The sequence below is a fragment of the Bos mutus genome, chromosome 18 (genome assembly GCF_027580195.1).
Source record: "Bos mutus isolate GX-2022 chromosome 18, NWIPB_WYAK_1.1, whole genome shotgun sequence".
Lineage (NCBI taxonomy): Eukaryota > Metazoa > Chordata > Mammalia > Artiodactyla > Bovidae > Bos > Bos mutus.
This window is the reverse complement of record NC_091634.1, coordinates 5,997,637-6,012,879: the sequence shown is the minus strand read 5'-3', so window position 1 is coordinate 6,012,879 and position 15,243 is coordinate 5,997,637. Positions and strand designations below refer to the sequence as shown.

The window sequence follows — 15,243 nt, the reverse complement described above, 5'->3', positions numbered from 1 at the left end:
CCTCCCCTTCCCCAGGGCTCCACCCCTGCCCTGCTGGCAACCAGATGCTGGCTCAAGCCCTGCCCCTGCTTCCTGGGGGCTGGACAACCTTCTCCCACCCCGAGAGCTGTGGAACAGATGGGACACTGAGCACCTGTTCTTCTGCAGGCCCTCAATCGCGCTGGAAGCATTCCTGCGGCCAGAAGCCAGCCGGGGCAGGGCCTGGAGCTTGCTCGTGGGGCCAGAGCCGGTGAGCAGAGGGGGAGAGGGGTGAGTGGGGGCAGGAACAGGATGGTGGAGGAACCACTGAGTTCCACTATCAAGCCCCAGATACCTTAACCCCACATAAGGCTATGTACCCCCAAGACCCAATGCACCCTCAAATACCAGCAGTGGGGTTCTGATTCCTTTCTCCCTGAACCTCTTGGAGCCAAAGATGCCAATATCTCAGGTTCCAGCAACCTTCTAGAATATAAGTCTGGGCTTTCAGAAGGCCCTGACTCTTGAATTCCCAGGTTTGGAATCCAGGTCCCTAAATCTACTGTTCCTTTCATAATAAAGTCTTAGGTACCCCTCACCAAATCCTGGCATCTCCAGATGCAGAACTATGACATTTCAATGGTTTCCAGAGTGAATTTCCCAGCATCTCAAAATCTAATGTCCCCCCGACCCCCAGACAATGGGAGTGTTCCATTATCCACCTCCTCCTGGTTTCCCAAGTCTGGATGCTCAAAGTCATGTCCTCCAAAATCCCAGAGATCCTGGAATACCTGCCTTCCAGGGTGAAGAGATTTTCTCCACAAATTCCAACCCACCCTCCCCTCCATAAAATATTTAGGTATCAGAAGGCAGGTTCATGTGCTCCAACATTCGGTGACCTTGGGAAAAAATCACATTTTGGGGGTCAGGAACTAGATTCAAAGCAGCTCACGGGGGCCCAACCTCTGCTGCATGTCAGGAACCTGCCTACAGAAAGGAGAGTCTTTGCCTTTTTGCCATGGCTACCAGGAAGCCCAGAACTCAATCTTGAAGAAAAGGAAGTCATTCTCGACTATCCCATGTATACTGCGTCCTTGCACTGGGGTCCGGAAATACAGTCTTTTCTCAGTGCCAGGGACTATTCAAATAAGTCCCTATGAATCACATCATTTAATCCTAAGGACAGCAACATGAGATGGGGAAAGCCAGGCTGACTGAGGTGGGATCTTTGGCTCAAGATCAAAAGGTGCTGAATGAACAGAGAGGGCCCTGCTTCATGTCGTTTCTTCTCACCTAAAGATCAGGGCAGCGGGTGAAAAGGACCAGGATCTGGTGGCTCTGGTTTCCCCTCCCAGTCTCTGACCCCTTTTTCCCTTCACCCCCAGAAGTAAGTTGCAGAAACTTCCACAGAGAAGCTTGCATCAGTGTTTTCTGTTATTTTGGTATCAAACAGGTGACCATGAGCACCAGCTCTGGTCTCAGACAGGCAAGTCCATGGCTAATCTCTGGGCTTTGGATCGGGTCTTGGGGGGATGGCCCAGTTCCGTTCCAGGCCAGGATGGGGCTGCTGGGACATAGGTGGTAGGCCCAAACGGTCAGCTTCTCTTCATGGTTTCCTTAATCCACTCCAAGTAGCTGCAGACTTTGGTATAGACACCGGGCTTGGTGGTCGTGTCGCAGGGGACATCACCCCAGGACACAATGCCCTGCAGGACACCCCCACAGACCAAAGGTCCCCCAGAGTCACCCTGTGGGAAGAAGGGGAAGCTTGCATGGGAACCCATTCCCATCTTCACCACCATTCAGAATCTCAAACAAAACCCAATCCACCTCCACCCCCATGCAAACCCATCGCAGCTCAACATACGAGGACTCAATTTAATCCAAACCATTCGAACCCAACCTCAACCCAACACAGCTCGATACAACCCATGTCCAACTGCACCCCCCCCACCCAGCAACCCAACCTGACCCCCCACCTTTGCCATTCAAAATCTAATCTAACCCACGTCCATCCTCACTTTCAACACAACCCAGCCCCAATCTTTCCGTCTTTTGGATCCCAAACAAAATTCATCTCCATCCTCCACTTAACCTCGATATATTTACCATCTGAAAACAAGCCAAACTCATACCCATCCTCAACGGCCAGCCCAAACCACATCATCCACCCCAAACACAACCCAAACCCATCACCTCTCTAAGCCCATCTCCCACCTCACCTCCATCCTAAGGGCCCTTCATTCTCCCTTCCTCAAACCTATCCTCAGCATTTTCCCTGGCCCACAGCAAGCAAAACCCGCCCCCCTGTTCTAACTCCCAAACCCCTTTCCCCGCCCTTTCCCTTTCTTCCATGGCTCCCTGTCAGCTCTGACCTCACAGGAGTTGGTGCCTCCGCCCTCCACGCCCGCACACACCATGGTGTCCATCAGTCGCCCTGCATAGTCCTTGTTACAAGACGCGGTGGAGATAATGCTGATGTTGGCACAGTGCAACGTATCCGGGAGTCTCACTGCAGAGGACGGTAGAGTGGGAGCGAATCTGTAAAATTTCAGGCCCTTGTCCCCTCCGCCTGAGAGCCCTGGAGAATAAGGTCCTCGAGGGAGGCCAGACAACCAGTTCCATCCTTTTACGCACCTTGTGACTCGGGGCTCCCTGTGGCCCCAGGCTCCTTGTTAGCCACCAGGCCCCAGCCGGACACCACGCAGGCCTCTCCGGCCTGGGGGCAGCGCGCGGGCAGCGGGATCGGGCGCACTTCGGCGGTGACACGCACGGGTCGGGTTAGACGCAGTAACATCAAGTCGTGGCGGTGGTTCAGCGCTTTGTATCGCGGATGTGGGATGATGCGAGAAACAGTCCGCAGTTGCTCCGGGCCATCGCGCTTGCGCAGATTGTGCTCGCCCAAGCGCACTCTCAGGAAGCTGTGCGGGCGGGCGAGTGGTTACCAGCAAGCCCAGTGAGGAGAGGACAGAAATATCAAGGGGCGGTTAACTCGGAGTTCCCAGACCCTCTGGGAATCTGGAGATCCTGTTACGCTTTCCCTAAGGCCCTGGAGCCAATAGTTCCAGCCCCTGCCTCTCAGAGACCAAGGTGCCAAAGTCATGCACACACCCGGAACTCAATCTCCCGGTTTCAGCTCTTTTTTTTTTCTCCCTCAGAATCCACGATTCTCAGATTCCTAGACCCTCCCACCACGCCGCCTCAGGACCCTAAGCATTCATACCGAGTTTGGCAGTGGGCTGCAGACAGCACCCATTGCGGCGAGATGAGGGAAGCCCCGCAGTTGAAGTGTCCATGCTCGAAGAGGGCCACCTGCCATGGCTGGGAGTGGGGCACACACTCCTCATCCCTCCGTACCTTGTCACTGTCGTCCTGGGCCACTGAGAAAGGAGAGAGAGGCGATCCCTGAGGGAAGAGTCCTTTCCCTTGCACCCTACACTTCCTTGCACCCTGCCCTCACCACACATTCCCCCAACTTCTTCAGATGTCCCTGTTGTTGTCTTTGTTGTTGTTTCGACCAGTGGCATGCAGAACCTCCCCAACCAGGGACCGATCCGTGGCCCCTGTAGCGGAAGCCCCGGTCTTAACCATTGGACTGCTAAGGAAGTTCACCTCTGTTGATTTTTTTTTTTTTTTTTGCCCCTGCTATTGATTTTTTAGCACAACTTTCTCTCTAGCTTTTACAACAGCTACTTTAAACAAAAAAAGGGCTTTTTTTTTTGGCCATGTCACGTGGCATGTGGGATCTTAGTTTCCCCACCAGGGCTTGAACCAGGGTCCCCTGCGGTGGAAGCACAGAGTCTTAACCACTGGACAGCCAGGGAAGTCTCCAACTGCTGCTTGTTCCCTCCAGAACCGTGTCCCTGCCCTTAGCCCCCACCCATTTGATACAGGACTCTGGGAGCGAGGACAGGGAAAGGACAAGAGGGCAGGAAGCCGTCTGTGAGAGGAAGTGGAGACAAGGATGATAGATTCAGGTCCAGACAGATGGTCACTTGGAACCAGCCATTCAAGGTCACCCATTGAGCTGTCACAGCCATCAAAAAGATGTGGCCTCTCAATATGTATGACACAAGTCTTGGCTCCAGAGTCTGGACATCTCAGCCAAACGCAGTGTCTTACAAGGACACAGATGTGGCCACACAAGGTCATGGACAAACATAGGGGCAGTCTTCTAAACGTAGGAACTGATATTGCCAACACTTTAAGCTGAAATTCATTTGCACGTACATGGGTTGCAGCTTTAAGAATCACAGCACAGAACTCCATGTGTGTATGTGAATAGGGATAGTTAGGATGCCAGCATGTGTATGTACGTGTGTGCATACACACACATTTACAGACACAGATTTGGACATAGAAGCTCAGATCAAGTCTCCTGTGTGGGTCTGCATATACAGGGTCACAGGTTTGCATACTTGCACATGGGGTCTGAACAACAAAGTGAAATCTTTAATAAGGGTACACAGGAAGAGACACCAATACACACTCAGGTCCCCAAAGACTGGTCACCAACATGAATCTATAGTGTAGTGGTTCAATCTGAAGTGATAGAGTAAAAACTCCTGTATTCAAATGTATTATCTGCAAGACTTTGAGCAAATTGACCTCTCTGTGCCTCTATTTCCTCATCTGTATAATGGGATCGTTCTAAGAATTAAGTGGGAGAGAGAGCAAGAGAGAGAAAGAGAGAGGGTGTGTATGATGCCTGGCACATTGTAACTGCTTAATAAATATTAGTTATCTTAAATAAAGGACATACAGATTTACTTATGTAGGCACACATGTGGATCTTCAAGTCATCGACACAAATTTAGCCAAAGGAAGCCAGATGTATGTGCAGATTCACATAAATATAGTCAAGGTCAAAACTGTGATTCCTTCCCAAGCCACTTTGTGGAGATTCAGAGTTATAGAACCGACCCAGAGGGCCAGAATTCAGATGTGAACCCACTAGATCAGACCCAGGGAGACATGGAACACAGAGGTGGCATTCAAGGTCAATGACACATTGCTGGAGACACAGGCAGCCAGGACAGGACACATTTATCCATCTCTAGATCAGCCTTCAAGTCACTGCCTTGGTGTTCAAGGTCACTAACTGCATTTCACAGCTGGGGACCGGGTTCACATGTGTGGTCAGGATGTAGACACATAAGGTAACCTTTGCACACACACACACTCCCCCCACCCACACTGCACTGTGCACAAGTACATGAACAGGGAAGGGTCAAGATCATGACCCCCTGCACCGGGCAATGTGGATATGTCTCCTCAAGGTGACAGCTCCCTAGGCACACAGAGACGCACACCGGGGCGGGCTTCACACAGCCATACCAAATGGCCACACGCTACCCGGCTCCGGGGTCAGGAACTGGGCCAAGGGCCCTGGCCAGGCCGGGGGAGGGGGGAGAACGCGGATGTGGTGGACAAGGGGCTTAACACGGGAAGGGTGGGGTTGTCCTACGGAGAAGGTCGGAGAGTGCGGGCTGAACAGCTGGGCACTGAGGCTGCACCTGGCCAGTTGAAGCTGGAGGAGGGTGGAGGCCCCAGTCGGGTGCAGCAGGCAGGTGGGGGGACGGGGTGGGGGCAGAGAGGAGGAATCATGGAGAGCGCCAGAGGGGAGGCTGGCAGCGGGGTTGGGGGGAGGTCTGAGGGGCCCCCAGGAGTGAGGATCATGTGGGGAGAGGTTAATTACAGTCCACCTTCTGCTTGTCCAGAGTAGAGGCATCAGGTTACACTTAATTTCTCCATGGGGGGTGGCTGAACCTGGTCTGGAGTTCTCCTGTCACCTGGGGTCACCTTGACCTAGAGGCTACCCCTCTCCGAGTCACAGCCCCCTCCCCTGTCAAATGAGGGCAGTAGAACCCACCCATGGGGCTTCCCCAGGGGCTCAGCAGTAAAGAATCCATCTGCAATGCAGGAGATGCAGGAAGACGCGGGTTCAATCCCTGGGTCAGGAAGATCCCCTAGAGGAGGGCATGGCAACCCTCTCCAGTATTCTTGCCTGGAGAATCCCATGGACAGAGGAGCCTGGTGGGCTGTGGTCCATGGGGTTGCAGAGTTGGACCCAACTCAGCATGCATGCATGCCTAAGCTTTACCTATATCGTACTATGGAAACGTTGCCATTATTGTTACAGGGAGGTCATCTTCTAGAGAAGGTGCGCGAGGACCAGAAAGGGAAGCAATTTCCTCAAGGTCACACAGCGAGAAAGGGACAGCCTCAGAACCCGAACTCAGGTCTGGGTCCTCCAAGGGCTGTGTTCATCATCACGGGGACTCCGGAGCAGCCCTGGGCCCCCGACAGAGCTTGGGGTAGGGTGGGGACCCCAGGGGGGGACGTTGGTGGGTGGCTGAGGTGGGGGTGGGGACAGGGAGCCTCAGATGGTCCCCTTGGACCCGACCTGGGCCCACCTCACCTGCAGACGCCAGCAGGAAGGAGAAGGTGAGGAGAAGACACATCGTGACGGAGGGACCAGGGCTCTGCTGAAGTCTGGGGAGGGGAGAGGGTAAGCTGGTGTGAGGCTGGCCCCTCACACCTCCACCTGGACCCCTCCAGGCACAAACTCATCCCACTTTTTCTTAAGACAAGACACCTCTTCTCAGCATCCTTGTACTCCACCCCAACTTGCTCTTCCTCCCGGGTTCCCCCTCTTGCAGGAGTCTGCTGTTCCTCCAGGCACCGAGTCAGACTCCACGGGGTCCCCATGGCCTGGCAGACGCCAACACCATCCACTTGCCCGAGGGCTCTGGTTCAAGATTCATTCTTTCTGCAAACCCTATACCAGTCCCATACCCCCCACCAGCCTGTCCTCCCACATGGCCCCCACAGAATGCCCCTATGCTTGGAGTTGACCAGTTCCTTTTCCACTCACAGCCCTTGCAGACCCCCAGTTCCCCCGGGATGAAGTCCCAGTGCCCCCAGCCTCACTTGTGAGGACCTGAGTGTTTTCTCCCCTTCCAGCCTCACTGGCTGGGTCTCTCATGACCTGGCCCTAGAGGCAGTTGATTCTTCCATTTCTTCCCTTCTTGCAATGTCATGCCTCTACACTTCTGTTCAGGCTGTTCCTCCTCCTAGGTATGCCATTCCCTCCAAGGTCCACTTCTGACCTCTGCCAAGTCAGTGGTGTCTGCCTCCCCTTCCAGACCCAGAACTCCCTAAGGGCAGTTCCAGCCTGACTGGACTCTGGAATCCCAGCACTGCATGGTGCTGGGCAAGCTTGGGGCTTAAAGTCCGTCTTCCCTTCAGCTTCTGAATTCATATTTGCCCGCTGAGGCTCAGCCCTCAGCTGAGCTGGGAGACCATGATATTGAGCAGGTATCTCTTATGAGTCCTAGAGTGCCTGCTCTGATTTCATCCCCAGGAACGCTCAGGTCAGCACCTCTCTGCGTCCCCAGCACTGCCCAGCCAGGCGCCTGGCACATGGGAGGCCTCAGGGAGATTGTGCTGAGCTGACCTGCTCCGGTGATAACTCGTGACCTTGGTTCCTGGCTCTGGTACAAATGCTTTCGAAGATGTCCTTCTGATTTGGTCCCTCCCCTCCCCCACCTCCCCACTGCAGCTCCCTCTTACATCTACAGGACATTTTCTTGGTTCAGGTCCAGCTTGGTGTCTCGGTAAAGAACACAGGGACCTCCCCAGGTGCCCTTGACACGAAAATCCCTCCAGGCAGTCCATATCTGCTCCCAGGAACCCGGGCATCTCCTGTTTCCCCTAGACCAGCGCAGACCTGTGTCCCTCCTCACTCCAAGCCCTCTCCCCCATCTCAAGGATCTCACCCCCTCCAGATCCTCCAGCAGCATCTGGGGCAGCTTGGATGCCAGAAGAAAGGGAGCTGGCACCCCAACGCCTGAATTTATAAGCTCCCAGCTCCACCCGGGTCCTGGGGGAGCGGGGAGGGTGGGGTGGGAAATGGCTGGGAGTCAGTTTACAGGCGGGGACGCCTAGGTGGCTGGTGGGGTGCGGGACAAGGCCTAATGAGCATTTATGAGGCTGAAGTTTTTGTCTGAGTCTATGAGGAGGAATTTCCCTCCCAGGGGCGGTTTGTCTGGGGAGTGGGGGTAGAGGAGGCAGTAGGGCAAGAGCAGAAAATTGGAGGAGACCAAAATACAGAGCCAGGAGTCCGGAGCATGTAAACCGGGAATTTGGGGTCTGGAGTGTAGAAACTGGATTCTAGAGCCCAGCTTCCTGTGCCTGGATAAGGGTTCTGGATCTTGGACTCTGGAGCTGGACAGGGATCCCCCAAGTTCTGGACCCCTGATTCTGGATTCTGAACTCTCTGCTCTGGATCGTGGATCTCTGATTCTGGATTTTGAACAGTGGATTCTGGATCTGGATATTCAGTTCTGGATCTTGAATTCTGGACCTAGACACCCAGTTCTGGATCTTGCAGTCTGAACATCCCAATTCTGGATTCTGGATCTTTGATTCTGGATCTCCAATTCTGAATTCTGAGTTTGGGGCCTAGAACCAAGCACTCATGACCTGGAGTCAGGGGTGGATTTGGGAGTCTGACTTCTGGAATCTGTATCCTGGACTCTGGCCTTTGAGTGCCAGGTCTCAGGCTTAGATTCTAGATCTGGTGTCTCTGAATACTAGAGTCCAGATTAAGAGATTGAAGTCTGGTGTTTGGAATATAGGACTCGAGGCTCTGGGGCCTGGAATATAAATGACAAATTTTGGATTTTCAGTTTTGGGGGTCTGGATTTCTAGAGTGTGGGTCTAGACTCTGAGGTTACATGGATAGACTCTGAAATGTGAAGTCTCGTGTTTCAAATCTGTATTGTGTATTTAAAAGACTGGACTGGGAGACAGGGGCCTGGCTTCCCATGAATCTGAGATTCCTAGAATCCTGACTCTAGAGCATGACTTCAGAGACTGGGACGCTGGAGTCTATTCTGGATCCTATCGTCTTTATTGTGCTTGAAATCTGGATTCTGGTTTTCTGGAGAATGGAGATCATCACTAAGATAACCCAAAGCTTTGGAAATTTAGATTTGTTTTCTAGTCTCAGGACCATAGAGGATCCTGGGAAATTGTCTCAAGACTATCATGGCTAGTTTAATGAGGAGACACAAGGAGAAGGAGGTACTGATCTCAGATCACCCAGCAAAAGATGGGAACTGTTATAGGCATAGTTCTTCCATGTTTCTGGAAATCCATCACGTGTACAGGAAGGGGCTGCCTGATTGGGGCTGACTGTTAAGGATGTTAGTGCCAATGCCTAGCCCTTGACTTCTGCACAGATAATATGGGAGAATGATGGTATCTAAGCCCTCCAGATGTCTTTCAGACATTCCAGAACCACACGCTCTTAGTTATTCCAGAATCCTAAGGTCTCAGTCATTCTAGATCCATAGACCTTCAAAATCTCTAGAATGTCAGACCTTCTGATTCTAGACTAGAAAGGCTTGTTGTCATTGTTTAGTTGCTAAGTCGTGTCTGACTCTTTGTGACCCTATGGACTGCAGCATGCCAGGCTTCCCTGTCCTTCACCATCTCTTGGAGTTTGCTCAAACTCATGTCCATTGAGTCAGTGATGCCATCCAACCATCATCCTCTGTTGACCCTTTCTCCTCCTGCCCTCAAACCCAAGATAGTAAAATAATCCAGAACTGTACATCTCTAGGCATTCTAGAACCCTGTCATATTCAGATGTCCTGGGACCCCATCTATAGTTTGACTTCCCAGGCTGGAATCTACTCTAGAACTATTTTGTCTCCTTTTCTTGCCACAAATTTGTGCTCAAAGCCATTGGACTCACAGTGGGTCACTGCTTTGGCAGTTGAGCGACTGCTGTTTATGGAGTGTTGGCCTCGCATGATCTCATTTATCGTTCTGACAGCCCCCTGAGGTGGATATTATTACGGCTTCCTCCTTAATATTGGGGCTTCTCTGGTGGCTCAGACAGTAAAGAATTTGCCTGCAATGCAGGAGACCCAGGTTCGATCCCTGGGTTGGAAAGCTCCCCTGGAGGAGGAAATGGCCGCTGCAGTATTTTTGCCTGGAGAATTCCATGGACAGAGTAGCCTGGCGGGCTACAGTCCATGGGGTCGCAAAGAGTTGGACACGACCGAGTGACTCACACACATATACCATACGGTGGAGACTGAGACCCAGAGAGGGGCATCACAGCAAAGGTCACCACGGAGGGTGAGATGAACCCTGCCTTCTGCCACCTAGTTTGTCTGTTCAACTCCACCCCTGGAGCCACCTCCCTCTGCTTTAGCCGGGTGGTGGCGAGGGGTAATCATAGCAAGGGCATCCCAGGTGCCAGGCTAAGCACTTTCCATCACCACCACACGTGTACCTGTCCCTCCCACTAGCTCTCACAGGCACGTATTCTGAGCGTCTCCCTGACACAGATGGAACTCTGAGCTCACACCAGCGTGCAGCCCAGGTTCCTACCTGAACTGAGCTCAAGCTCCTGGGGAGGGCGCCCCTTCTCACCCCGCCCCCGACGCGGTGATGTCCACGCCCCAACCCTAGCCCCGCCCACTCGGCAGAGTCAGACGTGGGGAATCAATGTCCCCCTGGGCATCTCCCCAGACATTCTTCACCTCCACTGAGGCCCTCGTCCCGCCCTAGTCTTTCAACTGCGAACACTCCCTGGAGTCTTTCTTTCATCAGCTCCATGGTTCATTCCAAGGAGTTCTCCATCTGACCCTAATACTCCAGCTTCGGGCAGCCACACTCCTGGGAGGCACCCCCAACCCACCCGGGGGAAGCCCCAGGTCTGTCTCACTCAGCGTGTCATAACTCATTTATCTCTTTTCCCAAACTCTCCTCCTCCCTCCTCCCACGTTTCCCGTCTCAGGGAGAGCCCCCAGTGTCCACCCAGTCATGTGGCCAGACGACTCCATCCCTCCCCTCACTCCCTACGGCCCAGTGGCATCCACCCCTGTCCTTCCCCTCCGTCCTCTTGGTCTGGCTCAGGTGCCCCGCTTTACTCCTGGACCTCGCCCCCACTTCCACCCTGGCCTGCCATCCTCTACTCTGTCCCCTCCTGTCCCTCAGCAGTTGGCCTCAGAGGGTCTCTCTAGACACTCAGAGCCGACCCCGCCCCCTCCTTGCTCATGGCACTTCCAGGGGCGACTCCCCAGCACCCCTGAACAAACGTCTCAGCCTGGTGTTTGAGCCCCTTTGGGATTTCCCCTCCCCACCCCGACCCTGAGGGAACAGGGGGCTTCCCAGGTGGCACTAGTGGTAAAGAATCTGCTGCCCATGCAGGAGATGCAAGAGATGTGGGATCGATTCCTGGGTCAGGAAGATCCCCTGGAGTAAGAAATGGCAACTCACTCCAATATTCTTGCCTGGAAAATTCCATAGACAGAGGAATTTAGACTGGCGGGGTACAATCAAGGGGGTCGCAAAGAGTCAGACACGACTGAGCACACATGCTGAGGCAACAAGCTTCATCTTGAACCCTCTCTACCAGGGAGACAGGCACTGCATCCTGTCCCCCTCCCCAAGGGGCACTGGACTCTTGACGCTCCAGGGAACTCCCCATGTGGTGTTGGGTCTCCTCTAATTTCATCTCTCCACAACCCCCTCCCCTTCATTATGGAACCAGTCAAAAGTAGTGTTTCAGGGTCCTGGCCCTGGAGTCAGACAGCCTGGGCTCAGGCCCCTGCCCCACGGCTTACTATTTTGGAAATTCTGGTAAGTGCTTTCAGTCTCTCATCTTTAAAAAACCAGGTAATTTTACTTAATAATAATCAGATAAAATCACAGAGTTTTACAAGGAGTATCTAAGACAGATAAGTATAAGGAGCTAAGAGTAAACAATCCCACACAGGAGCAGATATATGGGGGGGAGGGTAGCACCCCAGAAGTTCAAGGTCACCCAGGCTGCAGAAGTTGGAGAGTGGGACAAGAGAATGGTCCAGAAGTCCTTGGCTCTTTGAGTGTGAAGCGTCACCTCTCTCTAGTTATCATTACTCATCTGTGATGGGGCCTTAGGGTAGGGGAGGGAGTGGAGAATGGATGAGATTGGACGAGTTGATATGCATAGAGCAGGTGTGTAAATCAGAATTAGGCTGGTGTGTGAAAGACAGGTTAACAGAGGACGTTATTCAGACGTTGACTCTGACTCCAGGCAGCCTAGAGTCAAATCCTACCTCCAACACATAATGCTGTGTGTCTTTAGGCAAGTCACTTGGCTTCTCTGTGCTTCAGTCGTCCATCTAATAGATGAGACTAATAATTGCTTCTGCCTGTTCGGAGTGTTTTGAGGTGTTAGTGTGTGAAATCTGTGCCTGGCACTTAATGAGTAATCCAGGCCATCATCAGTCCTGTTTTCCGAGAATCTTGGGGAGGGGTGGTTTTGGGGTCTTTCTCAGAGCAGATTAAGACCTGAAGAAGCAAGGGCTCTCCCGTCTCTCAATTTTGGCTTCTTTTTCTGAACCCCTCCTTTTCCCAGTTTACAAATGGGGAAACTGAGGCCAGGGAGTTAAAACATGTGTGCGGCCCCAGCTTGCAAGTGTGACTCTGAGGAGGGGGAACGCCCCATGTACGGCTAGGTTTTTCCCTGAGACTTTTTATATTTCTTGTGCTGCGCTGGGCGGAACCGGAAGGAATCTCTTTTTCTCCTGTCCTGGGAGGGTTCCACAGCTAGGTGGCGCCCAACACACGGCTCTGAGGGACGGGGCGGGGTGGGGGCGGGCTGGGGCGGGCTGGGGGGCGGGGACTCCTGGGTCAGACGGAGCGGGGTGTGGGGGACCAACTCCGAATTCTGGAGATCGGGTTATGGAATTTTGTCAATTCCTAGCTTAATGACATTGTGGCCAGACAATAACCTCGGTATTTTAACATTTTGAAATGTGGTGAGACTTGCTTCATAGCTCAGTATCAGTACAATTTTTGTAAATGCTGTGCAAATGTGTGTATATATATATATTTCCCCCCCATTCATGGATAGGTTTTTAAACCCACTTTTATTCATTAATTGTAAGTAATATAAATATTCCAAAAATAGAAACAGACACTTAATGGCGTCCTACATTTCAAGTTTTCGAATACAACAAATTAATCAAGTCATGAACCTGTAAGCAGCAAGGTAGTCAGAACCCCACAGGCCAGTCACAGTGGAAGGCAGGTCTCCCCTGCCCTCCAGAGGCATCTTGAAGGGGGTTGAGCGGCACGACACGGACAGGTCGAATCTGAGACAACTACAAGCAAAGAAGCTCCCGGAACCCAAAGAGGAGGGTCTGCTCCAGGGGTAGGCCCCACAGCATCAAAGGAGCAGAGCAGGGGGCCAGACCTCTGCCTCCCCTTCCCGGTTTGAATGTAAGTATTTACCGGTGTTAAAAAAAAAAGACAAAACTGAAACCCCATTCTACAAAAAGCTGACTGAGAGACAACAGTGACAAATAACCAACTGAAGCGCTGAAGGGGAAAACAAGGCTTACGTTCTGTAGACACTTGACCTGGGTGGGACGTGGGGTGCAAGACGATCTTGGAGGGGGCGAGGGGGTTGCCTTACTGGATGAGGCCTTGAGGTATATTTTTAAAATCATGGTGTACACAGTGCAAGGTATAGATTTCATGTTCAATGAGTTTTGATAAATGCATCCACCCAGGTAACTCTCAATCCCATCAAATTATAAAACATTGCAGTCTACTGTATAGCACAGGAAACTCTACTCAGTACTCTGTAATGATGTATATGGGAAAAGAATCTAAAAATAGTGGATATGTGTATCCATACAGAGGGTGACGGGATGAGATGGCAGGATGGCATCAGCGATTCAATGGACATGAACTTGGGCAAACTCCAGGAGATAGTGAAGGACAGGGAAGCCTCGGGTGCTGTTGTCCATGGGGTCACAGAGAGTCAGACATGACTTAGCAACTCAACAACAACAACAAGCCTTTCTATTCTAGAATCTGAAGGTCTGATAATCCAGAGATTTTGAAGGTCTATGGTTCTAGACTGACTGAGACCCTAGGATTCTGGACTAACTAAGAGTCTGTGGTTCTGGAATTTCTTAACCACTGGACCACCACGGAAGTCCCTACTCAGCATCCTGATTTTGAGGTGCACTTATACTCTTGTATGTATCAAGACTTCAGCTTTTTATTACTGAGTAGCATTTTACATTGAGTGAATAGTTCACAGTTTGTTTGCTCATTCACTCCTTCATGGACATTTGGGTTGCTTCCAGGTTGGCTGCTATGAATAAAGCTCCTATGAACATTCGTGGGAGGTGTTTTTTTTTTTTTTCCATTGCTCTTACATGAATATCTAAGAGTGGACTTGCTGGTTATGGGGTAGACAACGTATGTTTATGTTCTAAGAAACTGCCAAACTGTCTTCCGAGGCAGTTGTACCATTTTATACTCCCCCGCCTCCAGAAATACGTGAGAATTACCGCTGCTCTACATACAACCAATACACCATGCTGTCCTTCTTTTTAGTCTTAGCCATTCTGGTAGATATGTGCAATTTGAAAAGGTTGTATATTCTTCAGATACTGGGTGCAATGTTCTATATATGATGACTAAATAAAGTTTGTTAATCACGTTGTCCAAATCATATATGTCCTTATCCACTTTTATCTTGTTTGTTCTATTATTTTTTAAGAGGCTCCTTAAAGTCCTCTTTATGTTTTTTAAAATCTTTTTTTTTTTTTACTTTTGGTCGCACTGAGTGGCTGGTGGGATCTTAGTTCCTCGACCAAGGATTGAATTTGTACCTGAGCCATCAGCAGTGAAAACAGAGTCCTAGCCACTGGACTACCAGGGATTTCCCCAAGTCCTCTATCGTGAGTAGGGATTTGTCTCTCTTAGTTATCTCATCACTTACTTTATATATTTGAGGATACTGAAGAGATACAGAGAAAGTTTAATATCTACTTAAGAATAGGTTCACAATATGTTTATGAAGATATTCCTGGATATAAATTCTTATCAGTATATTCTATTTAGTTGTTGTTGGTTAGTCAATAAGTCGTGTCCGACTTTTTGCCACCCCATGGACTGTAACTGGACTGCCACCGGGCTCCTCTGTCCATGGGATTCTCCAGGCAAGAATACTAAGTGAGTTGCCATTTCCTTCCCCAGGAGATCTTCCTGACCCAGGAACTGAACCTGCATCTCCTACATTGTCAGACAGATTCTTTACCATTGAGCCACCAGGGAAGCCCCATTGTATTTAGTATAATAACAGTTCTTTATGTTCTTGGGGCTTCAGTCTTCTCTCTCTCTCTGTCCTAACTCACCCCTCTCTCCATCCTCAGACTCCCCGACCCCTGCCCCCCAGATTCTTGCCACCAGTCTCCA

At 51.3% G+C, this 15,243-nt stretch overlaps 1 protein-coding gene across 1 annotated transcript; it reads right to left on the bottom strand.

The window, feature by feature from the left end:
- Nucleotides 1-1,449: 1,449 nt before the first annotated feature.
- Nucleotides 1,450-6,422, bottom strand: KLK15 (kallikrein related peptidase 15). Its single transcript, XM_005898430.2, has 5 exons — nucleotides 6,375-6,422; nucleotides 3,182-3,330; nucleotides 2,596-2,879; nucleotides 2,334-2,470; nucleotides 1,450-1,706 (listed from the first exon to the last, which is right to left on the bottom strand). Exons 1-5 carry the CDS (start codon nucleotides 6,420-6,422, stop codon nucleotides 1,554-1,556), a joined length of 771 nt encoding a protein of 256 aa, XP_005898492.1. The 3' UTR covers nucleotides 1,450-1,553.
- Between the last annotated feature and the right edge of the window lie 8,821 nt (nucleotides 6,423-15,243).

Bases quoted from the DNA above. Each gene is read 5' to 3' on its own strand.
- KLK15 (XM_005898430.2), bottom strand. From the start codon at position 6,422: ATGTGTCTTCTCCTCACCTTCTCCTTCCTGCTGGCGTCTGCAGGTGAG. The intron at 3,331-6,374 runs GTGGGCCCAGGT...TCAGTGGCCCAG, and splicing joins TGCTGGCGTCTGCAGGTGAG to GACGACAGTGACAAGGTACG. The intron at 2,880-3,181 runs GTATGAATGCTT...CCGCCCGCACAG, and splicing joins GCAGCCCACTGCCAAACTCG to CTTCCTGAGAGTGCGCTTGG.